At 41.6% G+C, this 22331-nt stretch overlaps 3 protein-coding genes and 1 non-coding gene across 4 annotated transcripts; 1 reads left to right on the top strand and 3 right to left on the bottom strand.

Annotated features, from left to right (window-relative positions):
• Nucleotides 6499-14957, bottom strand: LOC8075176 (remorin). The gene is made up of 7 exons (XM_021459609.1): nucleotides 14940-14957; nucleotides 14681-14762; nucleotides 14269-14559; nucleotides 11308-11364; nucleotides 11140-11227; nucleotides 10661-10742; nucleotides 6499-6928 (listed from the first exon to the last, which is right to left on the bottom strand). Exons 1-7 carry the CDS (start codon nucleotides 14955-14957, stop codon nucleotides 6728-6730), a joined length of 819 nt encoding a protein of 272 aa, XP_021315284.1. The 3' UTR covers nucleotides 6499-6727.
• Nucleotides 16129-18529, bottom strand: LOC8075175 (ascorbate-specific transmembrane electron transporter 1). The gene is made up of 4 exons (XM_002452812.2): nucleotides 18197-18529; nucleotides 17302-17350; nucleotides 17016-17218; nucleotides 16129-16666 (listed from the first exon to the last, which is right to left on the bottom strand). Exons 1-4 carry the CDS (start codon nucleotides 18347-18349, stop codon nucleotides 16358-16360), a joined length of 714 nt encoding a protein of 237 aa, XP_002452857.1. The 5' UTR covers nucleotides 18350-18529; the 3' UTR covers nucleotides 16129-16357.
• Nucleotides 20386-20457, top strand: TRNAP-UGG. Its single transcript has one exon. It is a non-coding gene; the product is annotated as a tRNA-Pro (tRNA).
• On the bottom strand, nucleotides 20954-21625 carry LOC110434852 (proline-rich proteoglycan 2-like). The gene has a single exon (XM_021459608.1). The coding sequence runs from the start codon at nucleotides 21623-21625 to the stop codon at nucleotides 20954-20956; it is 672 nt and encodes a 223-aa protein (XP_021315283.1).

Below are 22331 nucleotides of genomic sequence, written 5' to 3'. Positions count from 1 at the left end.
ATTACTGTGGAGGAACTTATGCAAACTCAGAATCAGATGATGCACGTCTTCATGCAACACCTACAACAACAACCTCCACCAACATCACCACCTGTTCATGTGAGAGATAAGCGGGGGGAATTCATGAAGGGAAGACCTCCGGTATTTACACACTCAGCGGATCCCATGGAGGCGGATGATTGGTTACGTGCTGTGGAGAGGCAACTAAACATAGCACAGTGCAATGACTTAGAGAAGGTGTTGTATGCTTCTGGACAACTTCAGGGAGCAGCTCAGACCTGGTGGGAGTCATATCAAGCTGCTCGTCCCAACAATGCTCCTCCTGTCACTTGGTTAGAATTTTGCAGAGACTTTAGAGCACGACATATCAATGAAGGAATGATGGAGCTCAAGCAGGAAGAATTCAGATCTCTCAGGATGGGTTCTATGTCTGTGGCTGAGTATCATGACATGTTTGAGCAGTTGGCTCGCTATGCTCCAAACGAAGTCAGAGAAGATGCTGACAAACAACGTCTCTTCATGAAAGGTCTTTACTATGAACTCAGATTGCAACTGGCTGGAAATACCTACCCTACATTCCAGGCTCTGGTGAACCGTGCCATTGTGTTGGATAACATGCGCAAAGGTCAGGATAAGAAGAGGAGGATGCTAGCACAAGGGTCTGGAGGCAACAACCGCCAACGTTTCAATTCTCAGCAGAGCAATCAACAGAGGTTCCAGGGACCAGTTAGTCAATGGGATCGCAACCAACAATCTCAACGTAATCCTAATCATCAACAGAGTGGACAGCAGACTTCCCGCTCCGGAGATTCAAATGCCACCTCTATGAAGAGAAGTGCTCCCAATACCCCTACTAGGTGTTTTCGCTGTGGGAAAGAAGGTCATATGTCATATGATTGCCCGGAGAGATTCAACCAGCGGAACAACAATCAAAAGTCTAATTCTCATGGAGCAAAGGTGAACCATGTGGCTGTAGAGACAGTACAAGAGGGACCGGAGATTATGATGGGTACGTTCAGTATCAACTCTATTCCCGCTACAGTTTTATTTGATTCTGGAGCTTCGCATACATTCATATCACAAGCATTTGTTAGAGCTCATAGCATACCACTAGTTGCCCTGAAAACCCATATGCTAGTAAACTCACCGGGAGGAACTATACCAGTTTCATATTGTTGCCCCTCAGCAAGTCTTTCTTTAAGGGGGGTAGATTTCCCTGTTAGTCCCATGGTTATGAGAACCTCAGGCATAGATGTGATATTGGGTTTGGATTGGATGAAGAAATATGCTACGGAAATTAAGTGCAAGGAGAAAGTAGTAGTTGTGACCACACCCAAGGGAGAGAGAATCAGTGTGGACGTAGCAGTACAAGCTCCACCCACAGCCACAGTGAATCATTTAGAGGATGATGGTGTTGATCTTCAGGACTGTGTAGGGAATAAATTTTCAGATAAGTTACGAGGTATGTTACCTGGTTAGAGACATTGAAGTTGCTAGTACAATGGAATTGGTATTTAGAGACACAAGCAACTTGAAAAAAAAGAGAATGTTTGGAGAAGGACATATCCACAGTGGTTTGTTTATGCACTGCTCAATCTCGAGGACGAGATTCTTTTAAGGGGGGTAGAGTTTGTAACACCCGAAATCTGATTTTCAAGAAATAGGATTTTAATTTGATTTATTTGAATATTTTTTTGTGAGCATTTAAATTAGAAAACAAATAAATTTTTGTTGAAATTAAAATTCATCATAAGCTTAGAAACATGTTTTGTAATCATGCTGGAGCACATCTTATTCTATGCTTGCTGTTTTTTTTTGTGAGAGTTTATTTGCATTCAAATTATCTGTTGAAAAGGCTTTGGAAAGTAAAATAGAAAAGAAAAAAAAAAGGAACCCTTTTCTCTCACTGACGTCTCGGGCCCGCAGCACAGTGTCTCCTTCTTCCTTGCGTAACCGAGGAGAACTCCGGCTTCCGTTGGCAAATCCCGATTTCCACGGGAGTTATCGAGTAGGAGATCTTCCCGGAGCCCTATAAAGCGCTCACGCCACCCTGCAGCTTCCCCTTTTGTCCCCAAGCTCCATAATCCGAGCCCTAGCCGCCATTAGAGCACAAACCGGATCTCGCCGAGCTCGTGCTCTAGCCTCCATCACCGCGCGCCGTCTCTGCACCTTCTCGGCCCCAACCAAGCGCTTAGACGAGATCGTGGTGAGCTCCTCTTCATCTCGGTGTTTTCCTTTCGCGAAACGGTGCTCGGAATCGAGAAGTCCGTCGTCGCCGGCGAGCTCCTTTCGGCCGGCAATGGAGCCACCGCACCGGAGCTGGTGACGGTCGGTTGAAAAAAAAAATGCTTTTTCTACTATTTACAAGATTGCCACTGATTTTGTTTTGCTCATAAAATATTCGTTTTAACTCCGTTTTTATCCATTCAAATTGCGTCAGGTTCGTAATTATATGCTCTACATGTTAGAAATATTAGTTTACTGTTTTGAAACTTTTTAATTCTGCAGTAGCATTTAATTAATTATTTCTCTATAGGAAATCTTAGAAAATTCATATCTTTCACGTTTTAATTCCGATTTTCGTGAACTTTACGTTTGTGTGATCGTAGCGCTGCGTAGAATATTTTGATAAACTTTTATATTTGTTTTACCACTGTTTGGTGTAATGTTCTAATTTTACCTTGTTTGCTTTGTGTATGATTGTCTCCATTGGATTGCGTGTTGTTGATTGATGTTTGGGAATAGACGGTGAGCCGTACGTTGGTGACCAAGACCAAGCTTTTGAGGACCAGCAGGCTCAGGAGAGCTTTGAGCAAGGCAAGCATAACTTGGGATTATCCTTGTTACCTATTCACTTATAATTACACATATATATCATATGCATGCTATCACCTTGTCGACCTTAGCAAAATCATAGATGATTGTTACCTGTATTCCTTGCTACCTACTTGATATGCATTTGGTGTAGATGTGCTAGTGCTTGATATAATCCATGATCTTGTAAGATGATTAATAGCTATGCAATGAACATAAAAGAATGACAAATGACGATATGAGATCTTGTCTGTACGTGATCACCCGGGATAACAGTGCAACCATGAGGGCTATTATGGCTCTGGCTTTAGCTCAGTATGAAGACCTTTTCTAGCTTGTTAGCGGTTACCCGAAAGGGCGCTAGAGGGGCTGAACCGACACGGGTATAGTGCGAGCCCCTGTCCCTATGTGTATAGGCTGCGCGTCATTGTGCCATTCGGAAGGGGGGTATCTATATCTGCTCGCGAAGGAAACCTTGCGGCCCTAACATGTTAGACGAACTTTTGAAAGGCTTCATAGTGATCCCTGCCGACCTCCCTAGGAAGGGGGTTAAGAGATTAGCTACCTCGGGCGAAAGGGTAAATCATGACTCATGGGTAAAGATGTACAACCTCTGCAGAGTGTAAAACTGGTATACTAGCCGAGCTCACGGTCAGGAGCGGCCTTGGGGACATCTACATTAAGATGATGAGCTTGTTATGTTATTATGTTCATTTGATTATTGTTTATGCTATGAGTTAATTATGCTTACATTTGATCATGGGATTAATTGAATATTTACGCTACCTTGGCAATTGCTATTTAATTATGAACATGCTATCCACTATTAAAAGCTAAATGCGGTCAAACCAGTGTCAGCTATTTGAGCCTCATGAACCCCTGGTTATACCTGTTGAGTACGATATGTGCTCACTCTTGCAATTTCCCAACACCTCAGGATATGATAATGAAGATGACTGGAATGAGGATTATCGGTATGAGTACTAGGTTTGGAGTCAACCAGTCAACAGTGTCCCTGTGTGGAGCTTCCGTCGAGAGCGTTGTTTACTTTATGCTATCATTTTTGTATGAGACTATGTGATTCAATATATATTCCGCTATGTAATAAACACTGCAATGGTACATTTGAGATTTGTCTACTTATGTGTGCGACTATTTCCTGGGGCACATATGAGTCTTTTATGCATCCTATTTTGTTCTTAAAATATGGGTGTGACAGTGGAGCCCTGCAAGAGTAGGAGCCATTTTTTACTGTGGCTAGAGAAGCCAGTAATCGTGGCTTTAAGAGGCTCCTCTAGATATTTGACATATTTCATTTATAGAAAAATAGACGAAACTATTTTGCCAGACATTTTGAGGAGAGCTTTAGCTCCTACAAAGAAATATAAAAGTTCTCAATATAGTACTAACTTTATTTCTTATTCTCCAAATTGCACCACTGTTAGATCTTACCTCTAATGCCATTAACTTGGTGGGCAAAAGACCATTTTGCCCCTATTTTTTTTTCTCATGCGTAACATCAATAGTACGTTAAAGTGATTTTCTTAACAGATTTTTTTAACAGTGCCGTCTATGACATTGAACATATTTTTGACAATATATCTTTTTTTACATTGAACATATTTTTGCAGTTTCATTTCTTTGCACAGATTATTTATGAATTATAACAGCACAAGTTCTTGGACAATATGCTACACATGAAAAAGAGAAAAGACAGGGGCAGAATGGTCCTTTTCCCTCCAAGTTAACGATGTTAGAGATCAGATTTAACGGCAGTGCTATCTAGGGAATAAAAAATAAAGCTAGTGCTATACTGGGGTATTTTTATCTTTCGGTGTTAGTAAGAATGATAAATAAGGAATTTTCTTTTGCAACTTTCCCATTGTTTGGACTACTTATCGGAGTCGGAATCGGAGTCGGAATCGGTAGGAGATTTCGATTCCTGCTATGACATTTTGCTTCATTCGAACTGCTACGGGATAGGAATGGGATGTGGTGAGGAAATGGAAAAGAAAACTTGGTGTTGTGAATGACAGATGGATAAACAACGACGAATACAAGTTCAAATCATAGTAAAGACATAAGATTTAACGTGGAAAATCCCTTTAATGTGAAGGAGAAAAATCAGAGACGATAGCCAGCAAATATTTCTCACTATTATTAAGAGTTAAGTTACAACACCGTGCGGCGGCTTACGGCGGCTTACAAGATCATCTCCTCAGGCCCAAGCCTCTGGCGACGAGCCTCCGTTTCACTAACTTAGAAGTCGGCCTTTATAATATATAACTGAATTTGAAACATATTCAACTTGGTATATATTGTTATTGTCTTTGTGAATTTTTTTACCTCGTATACGTCTGTGTAGCAAATAATCTGAAATTCTGAATGGAATTTCTGAATGACTCTTTTCTTTTTTGAGATTTGTCGTCTTTTGTCCATGCACATTGATGCGTGTCACTGTAACTTCTACTACTGTATGCGTTGTTCCCGTCAGCGGCTAGTGACAAAGAACCACAGCACTCGGTCCTCTGATTTCATCCACAGACACACATGAGTCGCACTGTACAAGGAAACCAGAAACCAAAATAAAGTTGTGGCGTGGGAATAACGATAAACACTCCAGATCCAACTACAGTTTCACTGCGCACATCACTGTAATGCTACACGCTGCAGACTTGCAGTGGTGCAAAGTGCAAACTACAGTATACTAGAAGTTTTACGAATAAAACTGATATATGTTTCAGGAAAGAAGAATCTTTTCGTTTCCTTGTCTTTTTCTCCAAATTATCCGTTGCACAAGCATGCCGTCTGTTCGGTCACACTGCTTTCGTAGGGTATGCCGATTCCATGCCTCTATCAACTGAAATTTTTTTTTGGGGGAGGGGGATGAAGTGCTTTGAGCTTGTGAGGTGCAGGCATAGGAGTATGTTTGAAAACATGCTAAATAGGGCCTTACATGCACTTATGACAATATAACCTTTACAGTAGAAATCATTTTTGATAAAATTACTTCTCTCCATATCAAATTGTAAGGTAGTTTTATACTAAGTGAAACTTGTGTAACTTTGACAGACACAAGGTAGTAAAATGTATAGAGAGATAACTTATGGATACTAAAAGTTATGTTAGTTTAAAACATTTTTGCAAAATGGACACTGTAACACTTTCGTTTGTATTTGACAAGTATTGTCCAATCATGGACTAACTAGGCTCAAAAGATTCGTCTAGTAAATTACAGTTGAACTATGTAATTAGTTATTTCTTTTATCTATATTCAATACTTCATGCATGTGTCGCAAGATTTGATATGACGGAGAATCTAAAAAATTTTGCAAAATATCTTGGGAACTAAACAAGGCCCTATTTGCCCGTGAGTGCAGGGACTCTGTGAACCTATCAAGGAACACCTAAAGAAGTAGGACACTGAGTTTATAAGTGGTTTAGGAGAGTTCTAACTTTGTTTGCCTATTTTCAAGCAAAAGCAATAGGCCAATTTCTACAATTTCTGTGCAATTTGAAGCTGAACCTATTCACCTCCACTTATTCTTCTTGCTCTTTTTCTCTTCCACTTCCACTTGCTCTTTGTCATCTTTTTGTTGTATTCCTGCTTGCATTCTTCTTCCTCCTTTTCTTCTTTCTCCTATTTTTATTCTACTTCCTCCTCTCCCTCCTCCACCTCATCATCATTGTCGAACTATGCCTTGACATTATAAATTCTTAAAGTATTACATTCACTCTTTTATGCTTGTCATTTCGGTCGACAATAGTCTTACTATGCACCAAGAGTATCATTTGTACACCATGAATAGTAGACTATACAAACAATTAACAAGGGTAATAATTACACAAGTTGATAAAGTTACACCATGGCTTTTTAGTGCACAAATGAGAAAGCATAAAATTCAAACCTTCCTTATGCTCCAAAGCAACCAAGAAATTTCTTTGGAGCTACCCCTTTGGCACGGTACTTAGCTGCCACCTCCTCGGCCTTGAGAACTTCTTCACCACATTGGGCAATAACCATCGCTCTCTTTTCCTCAGCCTGCCTATGGATGACTGCCTTTTTGTTTTTCATCTTCTCACCATATTCAGCCTTTTTCTTCTCCAGTTGTTCCTGAACATTAGCTCCAAGAGGTTATGTAACACCCTAAATTTGCTTCTTTGAAAATAAAGCTAAAATAATTTATTTTGTATTTCTGTGCTTATGACAATATAGTAAAATGAAAATTTTCCTTAAATTAAAATTCATCATAGGGTTTAGCAACGTTGTTGTGCATACATGCTGGTACATATGTTTTATGTGATGTTGGTTTGTTGCTCCTTTGTGTGTTGAGACTAAGCAAAGTTTTTTTTTAAAATTTCGTTTAGTAGAACGATCTTCGTACATCTTTATCTTTATCTACAACCAAAATATTTCTAAGCTCAAGTTTTTCTTAGGAGCTTCCAAAAATCTTTTCTTTGTCACTCAAAAGCACTTCTTTTAGTTACTCGTCCATCAAGCAGTCTTTACAAACTTTGTAGGAATTTTCCAGCTTCCGTTCTCACTTTTATGTAAGCATAATCTAATTTTTAGATGCTCCAAATTATCTTATCATGAGATCCAAATACTTTAATTGGTTTTCTCATGTTCCATAATGCCTCCGAGATTTTTCCCTAAATTTTTGGAGTTTTCGGAGTATTTTCCATGACTTAAATAGTAATCCTAGATTTCCTAGAATTATTTTTTTAACCGTGAAAGTAAATATTCCGAAAATAATAAATTCTAACCCTAGTTGAATTTGATCCAAACCTCGTGTGTGTGTGTGTGTGTGTGTATGCACATCAGGTTCATCTGGGGCATTGATATATATCCTTGAGCACCGCGTCCTGCCCGGCCTTTCCGGAGCCGCGCGCCGCCAAATAAAAGATGAGATCGATAGGATACATCGGACCAATGCCAGAGCATATGACCACCATTGCAGGCTATCTCTGAACAAGCCCCAACGACTTCAATCTGCTGCCGAGAAGCTCGTAGATGTGGAAGCCTAGGGCTACCGAAACTCCGTTCTATCTGCTGATGAGCAGAAGCTGGACTTCTCTCCCAAGCATCATCCCGCCTGGTCCAGCAGCCTCTGTAACCTAGGCCTGACGCCCTTGCTAAAGCAAAGATGCTAGAGTCTCTAGACCACCGATCACCGTCGAAATCTACACAAACTGCGCTGGAGAAGCCGTTCATAAACGACGTGAAGGACGCAGCCACCAGGAGCATCGCAAACTGTTCAGATCTCATCGTCATCATCCTATAACCTGATCATCTACTCTGCAAGAAAGACCATAGGTCGTCGATCGTTGTTAATTTGCCATCGGTGAGCACTGCACCTTCATATATGCAAGTTTTTATTTGCACGCCGTACATGATGCTTGCTGTTCAGTAGATGCAAGTCACGACCACCAGTCCTTGACCAAGAGCAGAAACTCAGTAACAAGCATGTATCAAGCATGAAACGCATCAGGTGAAACCCACGTCTTGCTGCTGTCTATTATTTTATTGATCAAAGAGGGAGCTGGTGTCATGCCTCTCTATACGCAATCCCAATATCTACCTACGTGCAGCTTTAATCTTGCGCAATGTCACTGCTTTAATTAGTTTCGATTCTACTCGTTTTTGCTATGTTAGATTCACAATATATAGCAGACTATGCGTGTTAGTGTTGATGTTTAATATATTGCATATTTCTGAATTTAAATATTAAGTTGATTAGAGTTCACGTACCGTTAGCTTTCTAAATTAACCAAAATTAAGCAATATAGGGTCGTCATGTTGGCCTTTTATAAATGAATATTAAATCGATTAATATCAATTTAGATATGATTTCATTATAATTGGATAGGTCCAAAAACAATTATATAAAAACATGTTTAGATGCTCACTCGTATCCTTTTCTTTTGAAAACGTTAAATCAAAATACGTTTCGAGTATTTACTAAATTTCCACTGGATTTGTTTACCTCATAAAATCTTCGTTTTAACTCCGTTTTCATCCATTCAAATTGCGTTAGGTTCATAATCATGAGCTCTACATATTAGTAAAATTATTTACTCAGTTTGAAACTTTTTAATTTCGTGACTTTAATTAATTAATTACTTTTGTATATAAAAATCTTTTGATAGTCGTCTATTTATAGTGATAGTTCTATTATTAGCGTTACTTGTTACCTTGTAACATTAGCTATCTATTAGTACACTTGTTTACTCTGTGTGGTGTATTGTTCTTAGTTGCTTTTGTTTGTTGCTTGTATGTTTTTCTATGCGTGGTGCTTGCTACGAGTAGACGAGAATTGTTTGTTGGCACTGAAGACCAAAAGATGGTGACCGAAAGCTGATGGTGTGGGAACTAAGCAATTGGATTAAGGCAAGTATAGCATTTGGATTTTATTTCTGTGACCATGATCCTGTGACTAGATTAATGTTAAGTAATAAATGATAAAAATGACTTTTTAGCAACTTGATGATTTATCTGTACGTGATCACCCGGGACAACAGTGCAACCATGAGGGCTATAATGGCTCTGGCTTTAGCTCAGTATGAAGACCTTTTCTAGCTTGTTAGAGGTTACCCGAAAGGGCGGAGGGGCTGAACTGTTTTGGGTATAGTGTGGCCTCTGTCTGTATGTGTATAGGCTGCGAGTCATTGTGCCATCGGAAGGGGGGCTCTATATCTGCGCGCAAAGGAAACCTTGCGGCCCTAACATGTTAGACGAACTTTTGAAAGGCTTCATAGTGATCCCTGCCGACCTTCCTTGGTAGTGGGTTAAGAGGCTGATCACCTCGGGCGAAAGGGTAAATCATGACTCATGGGTAAAGATGTACAACCTCTGCAGAGTGTTAAAACTAGTATACTAGCCGAGCTCACGGTCAGGAGCGGCCTTGGGGACATCTACATTAAGGGTGATGATTCTTGTGTGTTAAATATACTCATTATTTATTATTTAATGCTCTACATTATTTATGTCACATTGATCATGAGATTGTGGGAGCTATACAATCTAGTTGCTATACTTGTGGAGTTCGACATGGACTCACTCTTGCTCTTTCCCCCAAACCTCAGGAGAAGTTTAGGCTTGTGATCAACCAGTCAGTTGGATCCTGTAGAGAGAAGTTAATACCCGAAGTTCGGAGTTGTCTATCCGCTGTTTGCTATCAAGGTTATCTCTTTTATATTAAGTACGTTATATATTTATGCATTGTCTTTTGATATTACCCCTTATTTGTAGCTATATGTGAGATTTGACTTCTATGACTCACATATGGTGCATATCTGGTTTTGTCCTTGAAATCGGGTATTACAGGTTAGATGTTTTCTTTTCATTTAAAAAGTGATCACATATTCACATGACATATACTATGATCTACCTATTACATTAACATCACTATATTTATTTCCTCAAAAGTAACTAGACATCAATACTAAAAGTTAAACCATTATGTAAAGTTTTTTTCCAAGATCTTACCACTAATATGTACGTAGTACTCCTACTGATTGTGGTTGTTTTAGAATTATAGTCTGTCAAATTTCTTTAATGTGCGATCCATCAATACAAGAAAAGGTTAAGTTTCACAGATTAACAACAAATGTTTATGATACTTTGATATATATTTTTGTATTTAAAAAAGTGTACTTTGCAATAAATGTAGGTAAAAATATCATATTTATGATAGTATATACTTTGTAATAAAATTTCATGCTTTGATTCATCGTATGAAATACTTTGATGTTCTAAATGACTTATAGTTGTAGTCAAAGGGAGTTCAAAATAGAGAATCATCCTTTAAAACAACATATAACAAGATAAACGAAAATAGCTTACTTCCTTCTTTTTCAACTGAGCTTCTATGACTGCCTTCTTTGTGTTCTCCCATGAAAGAATAACAGATTGTTTCTTAGCAACCCTGGGACATAGGGATTAGTTAGTTGATTAGTCATGGTTTTGTGATTTATTATCTTACTAGGTACACATACTTTCTAATGAAATCATGCAACAACATGAAGTCATGAACATCATATATTTGTGCTCCCACTTGCTAGTATGTTTTTTCTCAATAAATACCTACTTGCTGGCTTAAACATGGTGTACTACTGAGTCTCAAAGATCGAGGATTTAGGTACATCAATGAAAAATACAATAGCACTTTTTTAGAATGTTTATATATTTAGACATTTGGAGGATAATTTCACTCACAGAAATAAATGAAGAATAAAAATGTGCTCATGACAAATGATAATTGCCAGCTAGTGCAAAATTGTCTAGCTATGTGAAAAACTAGAGAATACAACTTGGCAACATACTTGTTTTCCGCTTTTGACTTCTCATTCTCTTCCCATGCTTTAATCAAAGAGTTCCTCTTCTCTATTTCCACCTTTGCAAGAGCAATGTCTAAACATAGGTTGATTTAGTTAGTCAATTCTCATGATTATACTATACGGGATAGGAAGAAAAAAGGATCAATTAAATACCTCTATCATTTGAGTTCCTCGGTGTATTATTCACAGCACAAGGTTTATCAGCCACCTCTAGGAAGCACAAAATGTATGGAACTTATTCAAAGGTTAACATAAATGACTTAATTAAACATTTCCCTATCGAAGACATGCAATAGTAGTATTCAAGAAATCATCTACATCTTAACTTTCATGCACCTTTTTTAGTGTGTTGAGACAGATTATACACAGTTTAAAATTGTTAGATACTCGATACATTGTACTAATTGCATGTATTAGAGTCTATTTGGTAGTTAGGATTGTAATCCGGTGTTGCCATATGTATCGCACGAGGAATCTGCCCCACCACATCCAAGTCTAAATGCTCTATATATAGTGTCCAAGAGGTTTAATACAATCCATCCCACACATTATACACAATCCTTCCTACTTTCGTGGTTTTAGAATTTCGCTCCTCGGCTAAGGCTTCCTCTACCACCGTTGTGTTGCTTTCTGGGGAGATTGATCTCCACTGAGGCAGCACCCATGTAGGAAGGTTTAGGCCGTGGACCTAATTGATCTCCACCCTCAACCTTGGCTACTTCAATGGTAAATGGGGCTATCATCTGTATGAGCTAGTCTTAGGTTTCTACTTCAGTCGAAGCATCTGCATTGTGATCTTTCTTAAGTGCGCGATACACTTGTGGTTTTCATAACACCGAAGAAAAACATTTGCATTGTGATGTCGCTAAGACTATGGGGATGTTAGTCTTCAACTTTTCTTCAACCGTCTTCAATGCTCCAACGATGACCGTGGAGAGATATTAAAGTATACTTGGTACTTAGGATTCTAATCCAATATTTGTCATATATATATATCGAGGAGACAACTTTGTGTCCACCGCCACGCAATTCTGTATTCGATATATTCCGCGCCTAGTGTGCAATCCTTCCTGTTTTCAGCATAGGCTTCCTGTAGTTTTTTTTGACAAGTGGCTTCCTGTAGTTAGGATTGCATATATCCCAGACATATGCAATCGTTCCTTCTTTCAGCATAGGCTTCCTTCGACTTCGCTTAACTTTTTTTTTAAAAAGAATCGAAAGGAGCAAAAAGCTTCTACTGTAATTTATTTTTAAAAATAAGTACATAGGTTACAAACAGAAGAGAGGGAGAGAGGGAGGAAATGGAGGAGGGTAGGAAAATTAAGAAACAAAGAAAGAGAGAAAAAATATTATAAAGATTACAAATGAGACAAAACTATCTTGCTTTCGTCCTGTGTAACAGGACCATTAACTTTCATCTTCCTAATTCTCATCGAAGTACGGACTCTCTGAGACAAAACTACTACAAAAATAGTATTCTTGATTTGTTGGCCTGCATCCTATAGCCTCCAAAACACCATCGTAATTCATTTATAGAAAATATTTACTAGTGAACTTGTCAATCTACTCCGTATCTGATAGAGTAGCTGGCAATAGATGGGCCAATATTTCACTTGGAATGTGATCGGATGCTACGAAATTGGCAGCATGATCGTTCACCAACAGGCATGCAGCTTTGTTGGTGCAAATCAGCTTCTGATACGACACGCGCACCTAAACATTGTGGATACTGTGGTCAGTTCGGTTATGCCGAATTACCAACAATTGCTGAACCGCGGTAAGTAAGGTCATAAGTATATATGGGTATGCAGCTCGAGCCCGTTAACCTAGTACAAGGCCCATTTTTTGGCCCAGTCTGGTGGCAAGCGGGCCTAGGCTGACATAGCCCAAGGTACCAGGCCGTGCCTTGGCCTTACCTTAGGCATGCTGGATAGCACGGCCCGGCCCGGTAAATGGCCAAAAGCCCGATGAAAGCCCGCTGAGGAAGCCCCAACAGCATTAGACCAAAAGCCCAGCAGGTAGCAGTCCAATATGCACCGTAGCCTGCTCCCACAAAAGCCCACTATGGCATGCTCCCTTAACCCAAACTTCCCAGCCCTTCTCACTCTACGCCACCATAGTGCCGCACTTGGCTTCTCACCTTCTGTTCGTTAGCGTCGCACACCGCACTCCTTCCCACTCTGGGTTGCATCTGCGTCCTGTCCTCCCTCTGTGCTTCGCTCTCTACGCCGGCACGCCACCAGTAGGCCAACAGGCAGCAGGTGACGCGACGGCAACACAAGTTGCGCCGGACCTCCTCCTTGTGCGTGTCCGCTATCCGGCGCCTGTTGTCCTCAAGCACGCGACCACGGGGGGCCGCCCTCAACCTCGAGCACGCCGGGCGCTGCTGGCCTTGAGCACACCTGCCCTCCTCCATTCCTTCTCCAGGTCCGGTGTCGAGCTCCTCAGGAGTGAGCGCACCGGCGTCGATCTCAATGGCGAGCACGATGGACGATGGACGTCACCACCATCTCCTCTGCCTCTTGCCCTCCTGGTCTCCCCTTCCCCTCTCTCATAGGCAGTGGGCCATAGGCCGACATGACCTGCTACATTGGCTGAGCTTTTTAGGCCGGCACGGTACGAAAAACGGCCCATAGTGCTGTTCCTAGGTTGAAGGTTAGGGCCGCATTCCTATTAGGCATGGCTCGTAGGGCATGACGTGCTTTGTTGGCCCGATCACCATCGGGCCGTGTCGGTCCGTTGCTCATCTATAATCGTAAGGTAATGGTGATGTATGACAAAGGATAGTATACTACGTACGAGACATAAACTTTATCAAACGCATGGGAGGACAACCTTTGTTTCGACACTAATGACAGGAACGCATGGGAGGACAACCTTTGTTTCGTTGCACAATCCATGCCACAAAGGCACAAACTGACAGCGCTCTGGAAATTCACGGAGGAAAACTGCATGCGCCTTGTGCGACGAAACGAAACGGAAACCCTCATGTCTCTGCTGCTACTAGCCTACTACTACGATACTCTAACAGCAACAGAAAAAAGTTCAGCACAGGGTGAAAGGAAGAACTGCTAGGTGCTAGAGAAATACTACGGAGTAACTTGTACTACTCACTGTCAACGACGACGACGAGGGCCTTGGAGTTGGAGTCACCGGCCGGCGGCCCGGGTGCGGGGACGACGGCCTCCTCCTCTGCTGCCACGGCTTTTGCCGTTGCCACCGTCTCCGCAGCCGCCTCCGCCTCCGCCTCCGCCTTCTTCGGTCCCTCCGCAGCCATCTTGCAGCTCACGCTGTACAGCACAGGCGAATCGGCGTAGGCTGCTGAATTTTCTGGAGCTGTTTTCGCAGCAGCTGGGTGGGTGCCTGGGTATATATGTACATAGACGTGGCCGACGCTGGCGCGCCCTGATAATATATACACAGCCGGCCGGGTTTGATTAGTTAGCTGGCGTGGAGTGAGATGCTCAGAGCTCGGAGAAAGCTTGCGAGCAGGCGCTTGCGAAAGTAAACAAAAGTTGGGTGCAACCGTAGGACACCGCTAGTACGCCCACTGTAGAACAGCGTTCCCAGCCGCTCGTTCCAAAGCACAGCTCAGTCCTCCGTGGAAACTGAAAATTCCCAATCAGCATCAGCCATATGTTCAGTTCAGGGGTGCTTCTGTGGCTTGCTAATACAATACAATGGTTTGGAATTGTCGCCGCGCGACGGCCGTACCGAAGCTCTGACGGCCAGTGTTGGCGTGTTGAACTGTGATAAAAAAAAATGATGGACATGACGCCATTTGCCGAGTTCTTCAGGACCATGGCTGATCAGAAATGAGAATCGAGGCAGCTTCCAGACTGGACAGGCACAGGCCTACAGGCGCAGCGAATTTGATTCCAAGGTGAGCTTTAGTGATGCCATTTGTGAATTAAAACACCATTATCAATTGTAAAACAGCTCAGACGATGCTTAGCTTGTCGGCGGCTTGGAGCTAATCGAGCTTGCATCCAATGGTAATGATCAATCAGAAGCCACGTTTTCCTTCCTTTCAGGTTCTTGCAAATCTTCCTTTTCTTCGTTTTATTATTTGAGGCACATGCTGATACCCTGTAAAACAACCGTACAATGGTCACCTCCTTTGTGTTCTATGCATCCAATCCCTGTCACGATGCACCACGCCTTCTTCTTATTTATGCATTTTCTGATATTTTCAGGGGTGTTTCTGTCGTCTGTAGCTGCCTTAGCTTGGTGGAACCTTCTATTGAACTTTCTTCAGAGGTATTCCCACTTTGATAAAGACAATTAAACAAATGTTTATCTATGTTCATTACAGTATGGGGGATATCTGGCAATGAGTTAATGATAGTTATCGGCTATCGATGGCATTTCCATTATATTATTTAAAGTGCCCTCTCTTTAAATTATGCTTTCCCGTTGGGTTGTACGAGTAACTGGACAGCAGAAACTGGTTTGGGCTGAAGGTTCTGACAAGTTGAATGCACTCTAGCTAAAATGTTGAATGCACTCTAGCTAAAATCTAGTTGTGGCTGTAAGTAATGTAGGGTTCGTTGCTCTTTTTACGACACTCAAACTTTACTAGAACTCCTTTCGATTGGCAGGCGTCGTATCAGTATACCACGTTTCCAGCTTGAACTTCTCATACTTTTGTGGTTGAAATGCAAGTCTAGTACAACAGTACCGCGTTCGAACCTCGAACTGACGCAAGATGCTGCAGAGTCTTCGCTGCTTCGTGTCCGGCTTCTTTTTATCGGATTATTATTGGATACAAATAACTCCATTATACTTTTCTCATGGATTACAGCAAACCAGTGCAAATAAATGGACACTGAGACAATAGATAACTCAATTATGATAGTGAACTTGCATATAACACTTATCACTTTCTGTTAAGCAGTTTCAGTAGCTGCTTCTGAACCAGGACATTTCAAATTAGCTCAATTTGCAACAAATATAGCACATTTATCAAGCAGGTATTCATGAAAGCAAATACACACATTTATGAAGCAGGATATTCAGTTTTATACATATACTGAAATTTTGAAGTATCACAGAATGTATATACACACAATGAAGATGCACTATCTTCTTATTGTGATAATTCCACCATCTTCTTCTCCTTTAATAAACAGAGATGAATATCTTATCTCCATATGGTAACAGCCAATCCTGGCAACTACATATGCTGTACATTTCATTTGTACTAGTTTTCTGGAATTGGAGCATAACCCTGTGGTTCTTCAAGGCGAACTGGAGCTATAGCAGCCACTACAACAGAGGCACCAAATAACACGACAACCAATGCTGTGAAGTTCACCAAGAATGCCTCTGTGCCATATTTGTCGAGACCTGAGCTCTCGAGGAAAGTGAGCTTCTCAAGAAAGCCGAGTTCTGCATTAGCCAGTGCTAAGATGTAGACAAAGAGCCCAAAGAGTATGTGCCAAGGAAGAACGCCCTTCTTCACGTTTGGCGCAGCACCAGGGAAGAAGAATGTAACAAATCCAATTATCCACTGTGACAAATAAGGCAAATATAAGGTCATTCCATCACTGCTTAACTGTGCGAGTGTTGACTTCAGACTAAAATGCAGTTTCTCATTTTCAGAAATTGTGTTACTCCATCATTTAGCTCTGAAAACCAATTGGGTTTCTCATGACGGTTGGTTTTTAACTAACTAAGAAGAGCAAGTATGAAGCTCACCAGCTACCAACAACATATGCAAAGTTTATATTTCGAAAAAAAAATCTCTGCTTGGTTCAATAAAAAATAAATCATTCAAAATAGATGCACTAGTGTTGTTAGTGTGTTAAAATCATAGTCAAAGAAGGAATCTAACTTTGCCATCATATGCATGACCTTACCTGAATACCATATAAAGTAATTGTTCCGATCCCAATCCAAGAGTGCAGACTGTAAAGATTGGCAATCCCACTCTCATTGTGATTTTTGAAAGCAAAATATATTCCAACGGCACCAAGGACAAGTGCAATCCCGTGGAGAATTAGATGGATCAGCTTAGTTGTGTCATGGTTCGTTGTTGGAAGTACCCTGTATACCATTATAGCTGACAACACGAACAAGATATTACTAAACTAAAATTTGTCATGTGACAGAGAAGAGAAGTCCGAAAACATTTGGATCATTTACCTTCACCGCCGATAATAATATAACCGATAAGCATAAGAACAGGGTGAACCTGCAATATTTAACATGTGATGCACTCTGAAATGCTGTAAATCAACTTATTATTCAGATTCGCTAAAATAGTACGGATGAAACAAATGATTAAGAAACTAGAAACAATAGATACACAGTTTTTGTGATTCGAGTGCGCAGCGAAATGCTTAGCAACCTACAAACTTCAAGCCAAATAAAGACAAATTACATGCTATGCTAGTTTTAGCTAGTGATTCTGAAAAGCAGCATGAAGTCCTGGATTGTGGAAATCTGAAGGTCCAAAACCTGATGTTTGTTTGTGGATTCTAGCTTATGGCCTCTCTCCTTTTCTCTCACTATAGTGTGCCAAAATCATATAAAATCTATATTTGAGCAGATTGTTGGATTCTAGAATCTGTGCAAGCTGGATTGTGCAATTTATTTTAGGTTAAAAAGCTATTACGTGTTAGAAAAGCTAGAATCCACAATCTCTAGACTCTAGCTGAAGGCTGAAGCAAAGAAGGCCATGCCACACGCTCACAAACAGAGCCTTCGTAAGCAGAACAATTAAGAATGAGTTAACAGCAAATAGGTTAAACGTATCATCATTCATCAAGACCACTGCACTATATAATTTGTTTTAATTCTAGTCTAGGTTTAAATTTCCTCACTTTCTAGCTCGTGAAGCAGCCTACAAACACTCACTGTCGACGCGACATCAAATCCTACTTTTACTGTATCAAAGAGAAAAAAAAAGAGCAAACAATTTTTTTTAAAAAAAAGAGGCTAAAAAAATTTGTCGGCGTCGAAGCAACCAGTGCCTTATCCAATTGGGGAGCACAGCACGGGGAGGGAGGGAGGGGGGAGGCACCGAGGCAGTACTCACGTTGAAGATGAGGTTCTTGTTGGTGGCCTCGATGGCGAGCCCGCCGCGGAACTGGATGGCCCAGACCAGAACCATGGCCGCCGCCGCGACGGCCAGCGCGTGCGCCGCGTACGTGAAGGGCGCCGCTCGCACGCCAAGGCCGCCAAGCGCCATCGCTCCGCGACGCTTTCTTCCTTTTCCTGTTCGTCTCGTCGGCCCGGTTGCCTTGTCCCCCTGTTTGCCCCCCGCGCTGCTTCTGCTGCTGCTGCTAACGACCAACGGCGACGCGATGAGTGGAGGGAGAGAATGCGGGAGCGTGGTGTCCCCGTACCGTCTCCAATAATAAATGGCGGTGATCTGATTTCGTTGATTTTTTGTTGTTGTTTTTAATTTCAGTTGAAAGGACTTTTTTTTATGAAAATAGTTTGGCGTTTGGATTGCCGTGACCAGGTGGGGTAAAACTTGTGCATGCTAGATTGGTGGTTGATGCGAACGAGGGAGGAAAAAAAAACTAGCACTATCCCGTCGTTCTTTGGGGGTTTTTTTCGCTGTCACTAGGGCATTCCATTGAACTTGTTCGGTTTACGGGTATCTTATTTATCGTTAAACTAAATTTCATATATCTGATTATTTGTAGATTCTCGTGTTACCGCGAGCTCAGGTTAACTGGCTACTCCTACTTCTGGCCTGATCCGTAGCCTTCGTGGCCCCGCGTGTGTGGGGGAAGAATCACGGTGCCCACCTGTGTCCGCGGGACCCAGCACGAGGAAAGCGACGGCAAATCGCTACCGTGGAAAAACTTGCACCGATCAGGCGACGACTGGTGGTTGTTGAAATTCGTGATCAGCATACTCTGTATTTTCCTGTGCTCGTGCTAATATTTTATTTTTATCAGGCTTAGTGACGACTGACATGGTAAGGCTTTCCTCCAAAACCATTTTTTTAAAAATTTTATGTCACATCGAATATTGTGGCACATATATAGAGCACTAAATATAGACGAAAACAAAAACTAATTACATAGTTTGCCTATAAATTATAAGACAAATCTTTTAAATCTAGTTAGTCAATAATTATTAAATACAAACGAAATTGCTACGGTCCCTTCTCACAAAAAAAGTATTGTTTGTAGGCCTTGTTTAGTTGCTGTTTGAAAAAAAATGAGGACACTTTAGCATTTTCGTTTGTTTTTGACAAATATTGTCTAATCATAGAATAACTAGGCTCAAAAGATTTGTATCGCAAATGATAGACAAATTGTGTAATTAGTTTTTATTTTTATCTATATTTAATGTTTCATGCATACGTCTAAAGATTCGATGTGACTGAAAATTTTAAATTTTTTTGGTTTTTGGAAGGAAGTAAACAAGTCCTTAGTGCTCAAGCCTGTTTACTATTTCCTAGCTTGCTTTCCTATTGCCTGTACTCCGATAGTCTTCCCTCCTCCAAGGAAAGGCTACATGCTGTCTTGCTAAGGCCTTCTTCAGTTGGCTGTCTTGCTAAGGCCTGGCGAAATGAAAAATTTTCGGTGACTGTAGTATTTTTATTTGTTTGTGACAAATATTGTTTAATTAGAGACTAACTAGTCTTAAAAGATTTGTTTCACGATTTACAGATAAACTATGTAATTAGTTTTTGTTTTCGACTATATTTAATGCTTCATGCATATGCTACAAAATTTGATGTGATGGAGAATCTTGAATTTTTTTTATTTTTTTGGGTGAACTAAACAAGACGCTCCCTAATGGCAGCCCGGCGGGCTGTCTTACCCAAAAATTTTTCAAACAAAGGCCTAACTGCTGTCCACCGGCCACCGCTCTAGACCGCCGCCTACAAGGCTACTCCCTCGGTTCCAAAAAGAGTGTCGTTTTAGGTTTTTATGCCACAAGTTTGACTTGATTTGTAGAAAATATATACAATATTTATATCTCTAAATAAATTTGTTAAAAAACTAGACTTAAAGATCTTTCCAATGATACTAATTATGTACTATAAATACTGATATTTTTTACTATATATTTAGTTAAAGTTATTTCTCGAGAAGCGAAAACGACACTTATTTCGGGACGGAGGGAGTATAGGTAAACTTCGTGATGACTAGAACAGGCCCGTGTGAGAGTTGCGTTTGGATTTCATAATAGCTGTTGCAATCTTGCTCGTCGCTTTGCCATAATTATTTAATACTAAATTAATTGAGCCTCTCACCATCAGGGCATTTGGTCTAGTGGTATGATTCTCGCTTTGGGTGCGAGAGGTCCCGAGTTCGATTCTCGGAATGCCCCATTTTTTTGTTTGTATTATTGGCACCCTTTTTCCGTTGATTTACTGGGTAGCATGACGTAAAACTCAGCTGGTTTCTTTTTATGTTTGTATTATTGGTACCATTTTTCCGTTGATTTACTGGGCAGCATGGCGTAAAACTCAGCTGGTTTTTTATTTGGCAATTTGTTTTGATGTTTTCAGGCATGCGAATAAGATGAGATTGATAAACATGTCGAGACCGCACTATTCCGCTAGACTCACAAAAATCGCTGTTATATTAATTCCTAGTTCTTGTTTAAAACATGAGACCAAAATTTTATATAGTATATAGATAGATACCAAAACCGTACTAATTCCACCAGTTTCAAACAGAATTACAAAATCGCTGCTTTGCAGCTTAATTCTGATCCGGGTAACCGGTGCATGCGTGCAACGAAACAAAAAAAATACTGTGCTAGAGCTAAGCTGTAGAGCTGTTTACGCTGATTTTCAGCCAAAAGCTAGTGTGCGTGTATTCTAGCTTGATTCGCTAGCGTTGGCGCCAAGGGAACTGCTGCTTGGCTCGTCCGTCTGCTGCGAGCCGCTGGCCGGATTTACATCCGCCTGCACCGTCTGCTGAGACTGAGAGTCGCCCGCCTCGCCGGCCGGCGCGGTCCTGTGCTCGTCGTGGTCGTCGTCTTGCTTATTTTTACTCGCGGCCTGGCCGGCTGCGTACCGCGTCTGGGGAGGAACCGGCCCACGCAGGCCGTACGGGAACGGGCGCTGGCGTGGCCGCTTCGGGAACGGCCCACGGCCTCCTTGGAACGGGCGGGGGCCCGGGAACCGGCGCTGCGGAGCTGGTGGGCGTTGCTGCCCTCGGAAGTGGAACGGGTTGGGCCATGCCTGCGGCGCGGGCGGGCGTCCTCGGAATTGGTAGTGGAACGTCCGGGGTCCCGGCGGCTGGGGCTGGTGGTGGTGGTACTGCGACCCGAACGCGGGGTGGCCTCCGACTCCGGGCAACGGGATCGGAGCCGGCGGACGGTCCTCCAGCACGGTCGGCGGCAGATCGCCTCTGTTCACCAGGTACTCCGCGGCGAGGCGGCCGGCTGCCATCAGAAGCGCTTCCCTCTCTTGCGGTGTCATCTGCTGTTCAGCCGGCACCGGTTGGGCTCCCCCGTAGCGGAAGCCGCTGCCATTGCCTCGCTGCATCGTCGGTCGTAACTAGACGGGACACCGGGCTTTTTTTCTCTTGATGTCCAGCCAGAAGACGAACGCCGCGTTGAAGGGTTCCACCGATTAAAAAGGCGCCCAAGTCCGATTTAGAGCAGGCATCGAATTCTTTTCTGAAACCATATGCATGCGTATATTCGTCTCCGAGTTTTTTTAACTCTACTTGGGCCTTGTTTACTTCTTCAAATATTTTGCAAAATATTTCAGATTTTCATCGTATCGAATCTTGTGGCACATGCATAGAGCATTAAATATATATAAAAAAATAACTAATTATACAATTTGTATGTAATTTGCGAGACAAATCTTTTAAGACTAGTTAGCCTATAATTAGACAATATTTATCAAATACAAATGAAAATGTTACTGTTTATATTTTACAAATTTTGCAAGTAAACAAGGCCTTGGACACACGGGGAGCGTTTTTTTATTCTCTCACTGAGGAAGACGCAGGCAATATGGCCTTTTTTGGGGGTGGGGGGGGGGGGGGGACAACGTGGCCTAGTTTTTTTTTTTGGAAAAAAAATAGCAATGTAGGGCATCTATCAGTTTTGAGTTATATATACTTAAGTCAAAAAAAAAAAAATTCTAATCTGCAACATTTCGGGAGTTTGCGGCTTTGTGCCGTCTCATAAAGTGATACCCCAAACACCCATATGTGATATGTGGACCTTTTACATGCCTA

This window comes from Sorghum bicolor, chromosome 4, assembly GCF_000003195.3.
Source record: "Sorghum bicolor cultivar BTx623 chromosome 4, Sorghum_bicolor_NCBIv3, whole genome shotgun sequence".
In the NCBI taxonomy this organism is placed as follows: Eukaryota; Viridiplantae; Streptophyta; class Magnoliopsida; order Poales; family Poaceae; genus Sorghum; species Sorghum bicolor.
Note: the sequence above shows the minus strand (reverse complement) of the source record. Positions and strands in the feature narration are given on the sequence as shown.

Excerpts from the sequence above, each read along its gene's own strand:
- LOC110434852 (XM_021459608.1), bottom strand. The coding sequence starts at position 21,625 with ATGCAGCGAGGCAATGGCAGCGGCTTCCGCTACGGGGGAGCCCAACCG.
- LOC8075176 (XM_021459609.1), bottom strand. Across the intron at positions 11,365-14,268 it reads CCTCGTCGTCGTCGTTGACA|AGGTGGCTGATAAACCTTGT; the intron begins GTGAGTAGTACA and ends TGTGCTTCCTAG. Across the intron at positions 6,929-10,660 it reads CTCAGTTGAAAAAGAAGGAA|GAACAACTGGAGAAGAAAAA; the intron begins GTAAGCTATTTT and ends GCTAATGTTCAG.
- LOC8075175 (XM_002452812.2), bottom strand. The coding sequence starts at position 18,349 with ATGGCGCTTGGCGGCCTTGGCGTGCGAGCGGCGCCCTTCACGTACGCG. Across the intron at positions 17,219-17,301 it reads TATTATTATCGGCGGTGAAG|CTATAATGGTATACAGGGTA; the intron begins GTAAATGATCCA and ends TCGTGTTGTCAG. Across the intron at positions 16,667-17,015 it reads TTACTTTATATGGTATTCAG|TGGATAATTGGATTTGTTAC; the intron begins GTAAGGTCATGC and ends TATTTGTCACAG.